Below are 16,026 nucleotides of genomic sequence, written 5' to 3'. Positions count from 1 at the left end.
GCGACTGCCATCTGACCTTCCAACCCGAAGGGTAAACTAGACCTTACTGGAATTAGTCCGGTTTCCTAACGATGTTTTCCTTCACCGAAAAGCGAACTTGCATTACAAAATTAGTTTGAACAGGTTTGCTGGTGATTTTAATTTTGTTGCCATTATAATAATTGTGATACTGCAGTAACAGGTTACCCACAGTCGACTTCTACGATATCCAAGGGGGTACATTCCATTACATGACAGCATATTTTTTCATCACACCAACTAGTAAAGGCTCTCTTTGCTATTCGAAAACAGATAGCAAAATTGCATTTTATCCACAAGAGTGCAAAGTAATGTCATGCAAATTTAAACTTAGTATCTTGAGCTGGCTGGTCGAACTTACCTATAAATGATGATTTTGGATGAGTAAATTGATAGATTTGATTTAGTTTGATGTTTTATAGTCAGTATTTTGTTCGTGTTGCCGTGGAGAACAATTTTGTGTTTCACTCGGTGGCAAAGTTTGTTTAACCTTCGCAACGCTCAATATTCCACTTTTTTAACCACGATCTACGATCGCGGTTCAATATTGGCACGGACGGTTAATAGTTATTTGTTATACAAGGGGGCAAAGTTGTATTTTAACGCCGAGTGTGAAATTGAAAAACGAGCAAGTGAAAGGATTCTATAGTTGAACCACGAGCGAAGCGAGTGGTTCGAAAATAGAATCCTGAACTTGCGAGTTTTTTAACACACGAGAAGAAAATACATTTGCACCCGAGTGTAACACGAAACTTTTCCCCTCACTACAGCGAGGAAACTACAACGCACAAAATACGTTTATCACTGCTTCCAGTAGTTTCACAGGTGGTAAATCAACTTTATTACTAGATTCACCTACTTTTATCAATTTTAAAGCAGTTAATTTGACTTTATTCAAGGTCAAATTACTTTACCCACTAGTGGATAAAATGCGTCTTTATCCGCTGGTATTAAAGGACAAAACACTTGTTTCCGAGCTAGTGAGGGGAAAACAACTTTGTCCCCTTGTAAAACAACTAACTATTTCAAACTGTCAAACTTTGCCTCAACCGCTGTATATTTCTCGAAAATTATTCTAGAAAACTATTTAAGAAGTATATGGTCGCGTAAGTGCATGGTCGTCGAAAAAGTATTGCATATGCAACGGTGTTTCACTGTGTCAAAAAATACTCGTGGCGTCTTTATTAACAATTTCGGCTTCGGTTCAAATTGTTACCCACGCCACTCGCCTTTTTTGACCTCTCTTAAACACCGGTTATATAGAATACTATAACGAAAGTGTAATGTGTATACTTTCGACATGTAAATGTTATTTTTAACCCCCGACGCCAAAACGACGGGGTGTTATAAGTTTGACGTGTCTGTATGTCTGTTTGTCTGTCTGTCTGTCTGTCTGTGGTATCCTAGCTCCCGAACGGATGAACCGATCTAGATTTCGTTTTTTATTTGTCTGAAAGCAGAGTTAATCGGGAGTGTTCCTAGCCATGTTTCATGAAATTTAACGTAACAAAACAAATGCGACTCTGCTCCAATTGAATATGATTTAATTTTTATCGAACTGAATAACTACCATAAGTAGGACCTTGGCCCTTAGGAGGATAAATCAAATTAAATACAACCTAACTTTTTGCCTTACTAAGTTCCGTAGGTGCATAACTTATTTTTGTTATCGGATAAAACCCGGATCTTGAGAAAATATGCCCTATTAAAATCAGTTGTAAATTATACCCATATTATCACAGTATTGTATTATAATTGTAATGTTGTTTTTTCCTGTGCTGGGACTATTAAATGTGGATTCTTTTAAAGTAGTTATTTGAAATTATAAAAACATCTACAACAACATGTCTTGCTTGTGTAGGATATAGCATAGATTAAATATAAAAAGATCATACCATCCCATAGATTAAAATGCGACCGCCTAAGAACGCGCATACACTACACCACACATAGATGGCGCCACAAAAAAACCGGCCAAGAGCGTGTCGGGCTACGCTCAGTGTAGGGTTCCGTAGTTTTCCGTATTTTTCTCAAAAACTACTGAATCTTTCAAGTTCAAAACAATATTCCTAGAAATTCTTTATAAAGTTCTACTTTTGTGATTTTTTTCATATTTTTTAAACATACGGTTCAAAAGTTAGAGCGGGGGGGACACCCTTTTTTTCCTTTAGGAGCAATTATTTCCGAAAATATGAATATTATCAAAAAACGATTTTAGTAAACTTATTCATTTTTAAATACCTATCGAACATATATCACAGTTACGGATTTCAATGAAAAAACAGTCACCCACTTTACGTCAAACCCTAATAAAACATTTTTTCCACTTTTTATTTTTTTTGTCGGCGTGATTGATATACATATTGGTACCAAATTTCAGCTTTCTAGTGCTAACGGTCGCTGAGATTATCCGCGGACGGACGGACGGACGGACGGACGGACAGACAGACACAGGATACCCTAAAAATGTAGCTTTCGATTATACTTGTAGATGGCGTTAAGTGTCACTTTTGACATAGATTTATGTCTCGATTGGCGTTAAGCAATCTACAAATAATCGATGGCAACAAGGTATTTTTTTGTGGCGCCATCTATGTGTGTCTGTCTTAGGCGGTCGCATGTTAATGTATGGGATGGTATGATCTTATTAAGTTGTAAATTATTAGATGTTTCGTTCGTCGCGACATCTATTAGTCAAATATCAGTACTGATAAATTCGCTACTTGACTCTACATGACGACTACAAAAATAACCCGCGTTTTGATAAGAAAACTAAACCTATGACCATAATTTTCTGTATAATAGTTATTTGTTATACAAGGGGGCAAAGTTGTATTTTAACGCCGAGTGTGGAATTGAAAAACGAGCAAGTGAAAGGATTCTATAGTTGAACCACGAGCGAAGCGAGTGGTTCGAGAAAAGAATCCTGAACTTGCGAGTTTTTTAACACACGAGAAGTAAAATACATTTGCACCCGAGTGTAACACAAAACTTTTCCCCTCACTGTAGCGAGGAAACTACAACGCAAAAAATGCGTTTATCACTGCTTCCAGTAGTTCCACAGGTGGTAAATCATCTTTATTACTAGATTCACCTACTTTTATCAACTTTACAGCTGTTAATTTGACTTTATTCAAGGTCAAGTTACTTTACCCACTAGTGGATAAAATGCGTTTTTACCCGCTGGTATTAAAGGACAAAACACGTGTTTCCGAGCTAGTGAGGGGAAAACGATTTATCTAGTTTAAATTACGTATTCTGCTTTTAAGTATGCAAACTATTTAAGCTATAGTTACAGGAATTACAGTGCCTGATTAATGCAGACGCACATACAAACGTGACTGCGCCTTAATCATAGCTCACAACAAAAGAAAGATGATTTGCATTTCATGAAACGAGGAAACAACGAAGAGTAAATAATAATATAGTCGGATGAAGCTAACAGCACGATTCGAACTACAAACTCGTAAAAATTTAGATATGGATACGATATGGATTAATAACAATCAGCCCAATTCGAATTACAAATCCGTGAAATTTTAGATATGGATACGATATGGATTAATAACAGTCGGATGAAACTATCAGCCCGATTCGAATTACAAATTCGTGAAATTTTAGATATGGATACGATATGGATTAATAAAATGGTCGGATGAAACTATCAGCCCGATTCGAATGACAAATTGGTGAAATTTTTAGAGATGGATATGATAAGGATTAATAACAGTCGGATGAAACTATCAGCCCGATTCGAGTTACAAATTCGTGATTTTTTGATATGGATCGGATACTTGGGTATCGAATATTTTTTGTCTGAAGAAACATCGCTTTAGACAATCTTCAAAAGTCAGGATCGTATCATAATTATGTTTGTGTCATATCTTACAAGCATTGTTCGAATACAACAGTTTGTCAATCATGAGTTCAGGGGAGTTACCATGACGTGCTAAAGCCGTTCAGTTTAGGTTGAGAGAGAAGGACGGAGCTATGTAACTGCTATAGCTGTGTCCCTTTCTCTCAACCTAAACTGAACGTCTTTAGTACGTCATGGTAACCCCCCAGAATACGTTACGCGACAGAAAATGTATGGAAAAAGAGTAAAGCGCCCTCAAACGGTTACTAACTACGACTTGCATACTTTTCATGACATAAAAATAAATTTCAAAAAAAGTGTTGACGTTCTTCAAAGAATAATTATGTTAAAAAAACACTGCAGATAGTATCTTTATAAAATAACTTTAACAATATCAAATGTGTCTTCATTAAAAATAAACACTTTAGCAAAAAATCTAACCTACAAAGAAGGTTCTGAGATTTCTTATTTAATATGTACATTATTAATATACATCCATACTTTAATATTATAAATGGGAAAGTGTGTGTGTCTGTTTGTCCGTCTTTCACGGCAAAATGGAGCGATAAATTTACTAGATTTTTAAAGTGGAGATAGTTGAAGGGATGGAGAGTGACATAGGCTAATTTTTAGGGTTCCGTACCAAAAAGGTACAAAAGGAACCCTTATGGGTGCGACTCTGTCCGTCTGTTCGTCTGTCACATTTCTAAATATCTCAAGAACTACTTATTTTTGTCTCTTTCTAACGCGAGAGAAGTCGCGGGCAGAAGCTAGTAATTTATATGAGAAAGTGTGTGTGTCTGTTTGTCCGTCTTTCACGGCAAAACGGAGCGACGAATTGACGTGATTTTTTAAGAGGAGATAGTTGAAGAGATGGAGAGTGACATAGATGTCATAGATTACTGTTTGTCTCGTTCTAAACCCCCCCCCCCCCCCCCACTTCCCTAAAATGGGAGGTGGAAGTTTTGTATAAAGCATTTAATTTTTCGAATTTAACGCGAGCGAAGCCGCGGGTTAAAGTGAGTAAAATATTGTATCAAAATGATCTTGATATTTGAATTTGATTAGTATTATTGAAATAAGTACTTTTCTCAAACATGCAATGAAATATTGTCTTTACGTTCCTTAAAATGGGCTGGGAAGTATCGCTTTTTGGGCGCAACAATTTGAGAGGACTGTAAAGGGATTTCATATTATTTTTTAGGCCTAGGCCTGCAAAGTAACTTTTTTTTATAAAATATTGTCCTTTAGAGCATTTTTTCTTATTTCATTGTATATTTGAGAAAAGCACTATACATGCCTCGGCGTGAAAATGGATTCCCGGCCTCGTATCCCTATCCGGTATATACCCACTTGGCCGGAAATCCTCATTTTCCCGGCCTCTGATGTAATGTACTATTTTTGAATCGTGACTACAATACAATAAGGCTATGATAATAAATATTAAGTTAATATGAACTTTATTCGAAGAAAAATATTCCCTTGGGGGTTACCATGACGTACTAAAGACGTTCAGTTTAGGTTGAGAGAAAGGGACACAGCTACAGCAGTTACATAGCTCCGTCCCTCTCTCTCAACCTAAACTGAACGGCTTTAGCACGTCATGGTAACCCCCCTGGTTTTTCCACGTATTGTTTTTGTATATTATATTATATCCCGTGTGTTGACGGGTTAAGAATTTCACCACCCCCTTTCTTCCCGTGGGTGTCGTAGAAGTCGACTGTGGGATATGGGTTAAATTGTGGCGTAGGCGAGAGGCTGGCAACCTGTCACCGCAATGTCACAATTTGGATTTCTTTCAACCCCTTTTTGCCAAGAGTGGCACTGAAACTTAGTAGTTCATGTGCTCTGCCTACCCCTTTATGGGATACAGGCGTGATTATATGTATGTATGTATGTATATTATATGTATCCGGTACGAAGACCTTAAAGAATATGCCAGTAACAAACTAGCGGTATAGCTACAGGGGCCATGTGTGTGTGTCTGTCTGTGGCATCGTAGCTCCCGAACAGACAAGCCGATTTAGGTTGCGTTTTTAGGGTTCCGTAGTCAACTAGGAACCCTTATAGTTTCGCCATGTCTGTCTGTCCGTCCGTCCGTCCGTCCGTCCGTCCGTCCGCGGATAATCTCAGTAACCGTAAGCACTAGAAAGCTGAAATTTGGTACCAATATGTATATCAATCACGCCAACAAAGTGCAAAAATAAAAAATGGGAAAAAATGTTTTATTAGGGTACCCCCCCTACATGCAAAGTAGGGGCTGATATTTTTTTTCATTCCAACCCCAACGTGTGATATATTGTTGGATAGGTATTTAAAAATGAATAAGGGTTTACTAAAATCATTTTTTGATAATATTAATAGTTTCGGAAATAATCGCTCTTAAAGGAAAAAAAAGTGCGTCCCCCCCCCTCTAACTTTTGAACCATATGTTTAAAAAATATGAAAAAATTCACCAAAGTAGAACTTTGTAAAGACTTTCTAGGAAAATTGTTTTGAACTTGATAGGTTCAGTAGTTTTTGAGAAAAATACGAAAAACTACGGAACCCTACACTGAGCGTGGCCCGACACGCTCTTGGCCGGTTTTTTTTGTTCGAAAACTGAGTTAGTCGGGAGTGTTCTTCGGGAACTATGTTTCATGAAAATCGGTTTACTAAGTTTTCAATTTTTTAATTTTGTGGTTAGGTTATTTTATCTGTGACTTAATAGTTGCCACATCCACATACGAAACGGTGTACGTTGACGGTGGCGCCCCCTATTAATTTTTAGTCTTTTATACCATGTTAAATAACATAACCACAAAATTAAAATTTTGAAAAAACCCCCGATATAGTGGACCGGTTTTCATGAAACATGGCTAAGAACACTCCCGACTAAATCAGCTTTCAAACAAAAAAAAAACGAAATATAAATCGGTTCATCCGTTCGGGAGCTACGATGCCACAGACAGACACACACAGAGACAGACAAACAGACAGACAGACACGTCAAACTTATAACACCCCGTCCTTTTTGAGTTGGGGATCCGTACTCTACCCAGTCTAACATGATTGTTTTCCCCTCACTAACTCGGAAACACTTGTTTTGTCCTTTAATACCAGCGGGTAAAAACGCATTTTATCCACTAGTGGATAAAGTAATTTGATCTTGAATAAAGTCAAATTAACTGCTTTAAAATTGATAAAAGTAGGTGAATCTAGTAATAAAGATGATTTACCACCTGTGGAACTACTGGAAGCAGTGATAAACGCATTTTTTGCGTTGTAGTTTCCTCGCTATAGTGAGGGGAAAAGTTTTGTGTTACACTCGGGTGCAAATGTATTTTACTTCTCGTGTGTTAAAAAACTCGCAAGTTCAGGATTCTATTCTCGATCCACTCGCTTCGCTCGTGGTTCAACTATAGAATCCTTTCACTTGCTCGTTTTTCAATTCCACACTCGGCGCTAAATACAACTTTGCCCCCTTGTTTAACAAATAACTATTAGTCTCATCGGCAGTATTCAGTCAAAACATTACGTTAACACTTGTAACCAAGTATTATTCAACATTTCGTAATTGACCTCCGTTGGACACATTCCAAATTATCATTCAACTAACAATTTACCAATATAAGCAGATCCTTTCTATTACTTATAGTCAATATAACCTCAAAGTTCATACAACACTGGCCGGTCTCTTGCGCTTCGAATAACGAACGTCGGCCTTAATATGGCTCGTTGGCCACGGCGGCCAAAAGCATTACCTTTCAGAACGACGTATACAACTATGACGTACGTACTAAGATAAGAGTTTTTGACAATTATTGTCTACCCTCATAGTTCAGTATTAAAATGAAGGATTAGTATTGAATTTTGGAGTGAGATATGACGTTTAGAATCGGTGAGTTTCGACGCCGGACATCCGAGGTGCGAAAAAACGTTAGACGGACTTTACTGAGAATAGACGTTTTTTTTTAATGCATAAGAAGTGTTTCTGTACCTAAGTATAAAGTTAGATTTAAATCACTAGAAACCGGTCAACTGGTAAAAGTGTTGACGTAAATCGATGAGCTTGTGACTTCCTTGTAAGTACAATATTTATTGAAGCATTGCGGTTTAGCAAGAAATTGCAGGTAGCATCCTTCGTACTATAAACGACGACCGGCCTGGCTCAGTCGGTGGTGACCCTGCCTGCTAAGCCGCGGTCCTGGGTTCAAATCCCGGTAAGGGCATTTATTTGTGTGATGAGCACACATATTTGTTCCTGAGTCATGGATGTTTTCTATGTATATATGTATGTATTTATCTATTTAAGTATGTATATCGTCGCTTAGCACACATAGTACAAGCTTTGCTTAGTTTGGGGCTAAATTGATCTGTGTAAGGTGTCCCCAATATATATATATAAATACTAGAATGCATACAATATATATAAATACAAGAATGCATCTATTTGCCTGTGTTTCACTCGGCGGAAAAGTTTGTTTAACCTTCGTGCCTTGAAACCCTCGCAACGCTCAAGATTCCAATATTGAACCATTCGCTACGCTCTCGGTTCAACATTGGAATCTTTCGCTTGCTCGGGCTTCAATAATGGCACGTGCGGTTAAACAACAACTTTGCCCCCTTGTAAAACAAATCACTATTATACAGAAAACCACTTTTATCTAATAAATAGATTCGACTTATAAATGTTTCCATACCAAATATTCCACATCACTTTTTGTCGCTGTAAAAAACTAGGAAGCAGTTTTATGCAAAAACTTTATTGATTTATAATCATAGAATACGTTTAAAGCCTCCGCCACACATAAAGCGTTTTGATAGCGTAGCGTTAGCGGAGCGCAATGATAGCGGTGCGCCGAACGAACGCTGGCGTTCCGCTCGCAATCCGCGCGCATTCTGCTCGTTAGTTCCCGCCGGCGTCCGCTGGGCGCAACGCCAGCATTCGTCCGGCGCACCGCTATCATTGCGCTCCGCTGACGCTCCGCTAACGCTCCGCCTACGCTCTCAAAACGCGTATGTGTGGCCGAGCTTTAAATCTACTTAATTTTTGTGCTCACGAAGGTGTGCATTACAAAAAACATGGCAAAGCACGAATCTAACTTAAAGTGTCTCCACCGTCCCCATTCTACCATCGGACTCTTAGACGCACGGCCGGTCTCCATCCTTACTTGGTGGATATTCCACGAATCCGCACGAAGCGCTTTGCTTCTTCTTTTCTTATGCGCACTGCCAAGGAGTGGAATTCCTTGCCGGCGGCTTTATTTCCGAGCTCATATAACCCGGCAACCTTCAAATCAAGAGTGAACAGGCATCTTCTGGGCGAGCTCACTCCATCGTAGGCCACGTCTTTGCCTTTGGCTAGTCTGTGGCCAAGAGTAAGCCCATTTATAATAATAAAAAAAAATAACTTAAAGTGTCTTTAATCAGACAGACATAGATCATGTAGGCATGTTGTACCTAGATATAAACTTGTCTCTATAAGATATATCTGGAATAAGACAAAATTAAACACTTACAAAATGCGGTCTTACCGCAAAAAAGCGATTTATCTAACAAAAGTCATTGTTTTTATAATGTTAACATTGATCTGTTTAATTTTAGTAATACAATAATAACACATATAGGTCTATGCATCTTATTGACACTGATTTATGGGTGCGATAAAGTACCTACACGTAGTGGTGAAAATGTAAAATACCAAACTCTTGGTAGCCGTAAATATACTCTACGCAACCTTAAAAATATGTCAACGCAGGCCGGTTTACTGATGAATGAGTTTGTAATGTGTTTTTTTGCGACATTTGTTATTATTATTTATTTAATAAGGTTTGCCAACAAGTGTAATATCAAACATTTGAACTTAAATACTTAATAGGACAAAAAACATGATGTAGTATTCACCCAATGACAGGCAAACACAGCTTATTAATTTAATACGGTAGCTTGTGTCTATAATACGATTACTAATTGATAATGTAACGAAAAAACTTGAATATCGTGACAGCTTCCGATAGCTTTTGACGGATTTATGAGTCCTGCTTACATCAATTGATATTTGAAAAATAACTCATTAGATAATTGGGTCGCATATTTTTTAGGCATGTTTGATTGAAGGCCCGATTCTAATTGGTATAAGTGATAAAAACGATACTATCTATCATTATCATTAGCAAAATTTTATTTTATTTTTAGGGTTCCGTACCAAAAAGGTACATCAGGAACCCTTATGGTGCGACTCTGGACAGAGAGTCTGTCTGTCCGTCTGTCACATTCCTAAATATCTCGAGAACTACTAATGCTATGAACTTGAAATTTGGAATAGTTGTGAACATTGTGATCCTTTACAAATAGAAGGTATAATTTTTTTTTAATTTATTAATTTTAATTGTAGAAAATGGTCAAAATGAAAGGGGGGCAAACTGTAAATTTCAAGTTACTAGGTCAAGTGGGGTATCGTTAGAAAGAGCTCAAATTGAACGTAAATAAACTATTTTTTATAATTTTTTTGTTGTGGAAAAAAAAAGAATTTTGAAGGAAAATGTAAAAAAAAAATACCGTTCCCCCCTTATCTCCGAAGTTTACCAACGAAAAATTATGAAATTTTTAGGAAACATTGGTTTTATGCTAAATATTACAGGAAAAATATAATCGTGTTTGTATCTTGAAAACTTTTTTTTTATTCACAAAAAACTTTTCAGATTTTTACTTTTAATTTACCCACCTTTGCGGATGTATATAGTACTTCAAATTAATACGAGATGTTACGTAAATCATCTTCTTTCCAATAAAGTAAAAATTGTTTAAATCGGTTAACATTATAAAGAATAATCCCTGAAAAACCAACATACTATGGTCGCGCAAATTAGTTAGCGAATTCACCGAGAGATGGCGCTATACACAATAATGCTCATTAGTACTATACTTTTGTCTTCTAGTCAAGTCGTTAGAGTTATGTGAAAACATGAGATTATTTTAACTGGGGAGTTTGAAAGTTTGTACGGAACCCTCGGTGGGCGAGTCCGACTCGCACTTGACCGGTTTTTTTTTATTATGGACTGATCGGCGATTGAACCTAGTCACACCTGATGGGAAGTGAAGACAGAGTCTAAGATGGAGCTCACCGATTCAGTAATAGCCTACCACCGTTGCGTATGTATCTACCGGCATAATTACTCGTGTGGCGTCGAAATAGGGTTCATTATTGGAAACAGATGTACTGTCTCTAGGTAGTGTATCTAATAGGTAGATTGTTATTTTTTTTTAGATAAGATGGAGCGCATCGCCAACAAACTGTTTTACAGTTTGGCGAAACTTTAATGATAATGCTTGTGTACATTGTCTTTTTTAGTTAAATAAATAAAAAATAAAAAAATAAAAAACTCTTAGTTTAAAGAGACCGAGGTCGTATTTTTTTTGGGAACACCGATGGTGGGAGCGGGTTGTTCAGGAAGTATCACTATGATGACCGGTCGTCTGGTCTAGTGGGTACGAGTACATTGTCTTTGATAAGTACGTATGGTATTCTATGAACTGACCTATCCTTCCTTTTGAAATCTTTGTAGAGTGAGCTACGAAATTTCATGGACCCATGAAATTTTGTATTTCTTTCTTTTTGCCACTTCTATGAAGTGTCATATTTTGAAAAAAAAAAATGCTATTTCTACTCAGAATTACTAGCTTTTTCAATCCTAGTAGTTAAAAAAATTTACCCATACGATTTTTTCTTATTGTCTTACCATTTTCCGTACATGTTGTATGGGGTAACAAAAGAGGAAAGTAACAAAAATGTATGGAAATTCTGGGACACTTTTTGTCTCCCAGTGAGATTGAAAGTACTCGTGATTCTGAGTACAACTGACCTAAAATTCTCTAAAACAATCAAATTTTTTTTATTGGCAAAAAAAAAAAAAGAAATACTCGGGTAGGGTCAATCCGAGGCAAGAGTAAACTGAGTCACGATTTTATGGCGTACCGTTTAATCACTATGCAAGTTCAAGTGATAATCTATCTCTAAATAAGTGTTACTTTCCCGATTTATGCACAGGGCCTTTCATTTGCAGCTGTAGTTCAAATAAATACTCAGTGACGTCGTGACTCACGTTACTTTTACGTGGATTCACCCGATAAATTATGAATCCCACCCTGTTTTCTTGGTTGCCCTGAAAACCAGCGCCGTGGCTAATACCAATTAGCCATTGGCATATGCTGAGTGGCATCCTTTTTGGTGACTTTAGTTTAAGATGTATATAGATTAAGGCTATTGTTGTTTTACTTGTATATTTTCACCAAATAAACGTTTTCTATTCTATTCTATATTCTAATAAGTTCTTTGATTTTCCAAGCACTTTTGCAGCTCACTGCACATTTCGCTGCACTTGCTTGCTCGGCATTTGTAGGAGGTAGGGCATAGCGAATGATATTCCGCTTTGTGTGGTAGGGCACAGCACAGCGGATATCGTCTCGCTCGAATCTAGAGCAGAGCCCAACTGGGGTAGTACCTCCGCCTTACAGAAGACCGCAGCCAAATAGCACTAGACCCTACTCATAGTGTTGTGTTCCTACCGGTGAATAAGGCTGCCACCGCTCAACGAGGGTGCGGGGTGCTGACGACGGAAGGACTTACGGAACTAATTTGTTCCGTCTATTGTCCTTTGAGTCGCAGTCCCAAACCCTCCTTTGAACTTGTACACTCCTTTTTGCTGTGTATTTATACTTAACACAGAAAAGGGGAGTGTACAAGTTTCTAATGGGGTGGCAACGCGCATGTGACACTCTTTGAGTTGCAGGCTTCCATAGGTTACGGTGACCGTTTTCCATCAGGCGCACCGTATGCTTGTTTGCCACCGATGTAGTATAAAAAAAAAACTGACCTATCTTTACTTTTGAAATCGTTGAACAAACATAGGATCTTATCCGCTCCAATTTAAAGTACTTAAGTTATAGGAAGTTAATTGTAACACGGATATGACGTGAATTATTTGACCTTCGGGGCTTTATAGCGTAATGTCTCCATTTTGAGTGAGTCATAAACAAATACTGTTACTTTTTAATATTGAGTGATTTATGTGTTTGGCAATATTTAAGTTTAACTAGCTAACCTAACCACAATATTAAAATTTTGAAAAAACCCCCGACCGCGACATAGTGGACCGATTGTCATGAAGCATGGCTAAGAACATTCCCGAGTAACTCTGCTTTCAGACAAAAAAAAATGAATCTAAATCGGTTCATCCGTTCGGGAGCTACGATGCCACAGACAGACACACACATAGAGAGACAGACAGACAGACAGACAGACAGACAGACAGACACACAGACTGACACGTCAAACTTATAACACCCCGTCGTTTTTGCGTCGGGGGTTAAAAATAAAAACATCGACAATCCTTTTATCGATAAATAGTCTTACATAGCGTTATTAATTACCCCTAATAATAATCTCTAAAATCATTAGTAATCATCTAAGAAATTATGTACCTAAACTATTAAAATATGGTTTATGTTATTATTATTGTCTATTTATTTTCGAACATGTGACATTTGTACAAAACTTTAATGTTAAATACACATGAATTTAAGCCTATATTCCCTAAACGGGGTAGGCAGAGCACATGACACTACTCAAGATTCAGTTCCAAGGCAATAATTAATGACATAATTATAATAATTAATGAAATATTATAATGTGAGTTATCGATGAACTAAATGTCGGAAGGAAGTCACTAAACTAGTGTTACTTCGTTCGCGCCAGAAAAATATCTAGGTATAGAAATAAAACTCACCTCTCCTCAACTGTCAAGTTCGCCAGCTCCGGAACCCAACACCAATGCTGTTCCGGCACCAGTGTCATAAATATTTGCGAAAAATAGACAAAAGCCACGAAAAATGCGAACGGAATCATCAGTAAAAACAATATCTTCTGGTACAATCCGAATTCGCCCACATACGGCAGTAAATCATCAAAATCCGTTGCCTTTTTTTCTTTTTTTGGGCTGGCAACATTCTGATTGTCAGGTCTGTCGCCGTCAGGTTGGTAGCCCTTGTTAACGAAGCCGTTCAAGTCTATGTTTGACAGGTTGTCTATGGTTTGGCGGTCTTCCTCGCAGCATGAAGTTCGCTCTTGTGGCGCCATCTTGCTGTGTTAGTGCATTTATTTTTGTGCGTTTATATCTGTAACAAAGATGGATAATTTAGATTTTTATAAATCAGTGATAAACTTTAAATAGGCTATGTCAAAATAATGTTGCCGGTGGAAAGTGCGTGAAATAAATGTTAGGCTAAATATTGTACACAACAATAAAAGGGCCTCCAAATGGTCTTTAAACCAAAAGTTACGTTACATTAAAAATCGTCATAAACTCATGTACTCGTACCTACCTAATAGAATAGAATAGATAGATTTGATCCCAAGGATTAGCAAAGAATTTCTACTTACAAAGAATTTAATTAATCATTATGATGATCATAACGATTAATTAATACCAGTTATAATGAATAGGGGCATATTCAGAGTTTGGGACCTCCCAATTGCGTAAGTTGTTAACAAAAATTAACTAGCTGTCAGTTTTGTGACGATAATTAAGCATAAAATCTGTCTAAAAATTCACTTATTTTACATTCTCAATGTAGAATATCGCTTAAAGTTTTAGTAAGTAACACAAAAACAAGATTTTTATTGAAATTTCATGCGTAATTATCGTCACAAAATTGACAGTGAGTTAGTTTTTGCTAACATGCTAATTGGGGGGTCCCAAATTCTGTACATGCCCTTAGGCACAGTATAATAAAGAGTACTATCGTACAGTATGGCCACTCCCGCTTCCCGCTGAAAGTCCCGCTCACCCCCTCTCGGTTACCTCACAGTTACCGCCTGTCAAAAACGCGAACAGTCGACCTGTCATATGTCACTCACACAAGCATAGTACGCGTTCACCTACACGAGCTTAGACTGTGTGCTAGGAACGCGCCTCTTTCATATATTTCATCGACAGTGTCCGAGTTATGCCTTAGCTGACTTATATTGGCCGAGATTATAACCGTGATTTTTTTTTTTGAGCTCCCGATATTTCAGTTACATGCATCATGATCACGGAAAACTGAGGATGGTGGGTGGATGTCAAAGTGGTCTATATCGCGGTCAGTATAAGTCTAATGAAACTGATAGTGAACCATTGAAAACTCTCGATGATTACATGGTTTACTGGTCGTCAAAACATTTTATTACTAAGTTTAATGTTATAATGTAATTGAATCGAACAAATTACTTTACGTAGGCAGTTATTTATTATTCATTAAAAACCTCAATAAACTAGGTACATACTCGATACATCTAACAGATGGTCATAGATCTACTATATTCAATAATTCATGTGAATGTATTTATGCAGATTTTGACCTTAAACCAATTTATTTGACATGACATCAGGCCTGTCATTAATTATGCTCGATTTTAATAGTAATGTACTTTGACATATGTCAAAGGGCCAGTCGGGTGTGACACTTTAATGTGTCAGTACAGTATGCTAAGCGGTTTTTAATGAAATCAGTTTTTTTATTTTTTATTTTTCTAGTATTATTTTTTGCAAGTTTTGGGTGTTTATAAAAGTAAATGGACAGTTCGAGTTTATTTAGCCAAACTCTCGTTGATGTCTTTTGTTTTATAATTAGAATGAGTCAAAACATTTTCAAACATTGTTTTGCTAACAAACTTAAAAAAATAAAATAATTAAAACAAATATATTCCTGTATTCTTTCTAGTAGATATTTTCTTTAGATTATCTACACAACAAAGACATATATTATGTAACTCCATATAGACGGATAAAATCTAAGAAAAAAACGTACCTCAAAGCCCTAGAGAAAAAGGCAAGTTGGCTTAGATGGCGTTACATTTGGGGAACGCTCGGCCAGATAGCGATAATATTAATATTTGACATTTTAACACATATCAAGCTAACAATATGGACCAAATTGTCAAAACTGAGGTTCAAAAGTTTCAAGCTTGTGTCGAGAGATGGCAGTCTATGCACTATGATTACACATTTTACTTTGACAGTAACTCTCTGTAATACTCGATCCTCTTGCTACACAAACAAGAAATAATACTAGTGTGATAAAAAACATTGTGTGCACTCGGCAAGCAAAAAAAAAGTTTAGATTTTTTATTT

General features: G+C 37.1%; 1 protein-coding gene across 1 annotated transcript in view; it reads right to left on the bottom strand.

Annotated features, from left to right (window-relative positions):
* LOC125240183 (organic cation transporter protein-like) overlaps positions 1–16,026 on the bottom strand; it is a 90,359-nt gene that overhangs the window by 53,317 nt on the left and 21,016 nt on the right. The window contains 1 exon segment of the mRNA XM_048148005.1: positions 13,642–14,029. Coding sequence (XP_048003962.1) covers positions 13,642–13,991 — 350 coding nt within the window. The 5' untranslated portion in view covers positions 13,992–14,029.

This window comes from Leguminivora glycinivorella, chromosome 27, assembly GCF_023078275.1.
Source record: "Leguminivora glycinivorella isolate SPB_JAAS2020 chromosome 27, LegGlyc_1.1, whole genome shotgun sequence".
Lineage (NCBI taxonomy): Eukaryota > Metazoa > Arthropoda > Insecta > Lepidoptera > Tortricidae > Leguminivora > Leguminivora glycinivorella.
Note: the sequence above shows the minus strand (reverse complement) of the source record. Positions and strands in the feature narration are given on the sequence as shown.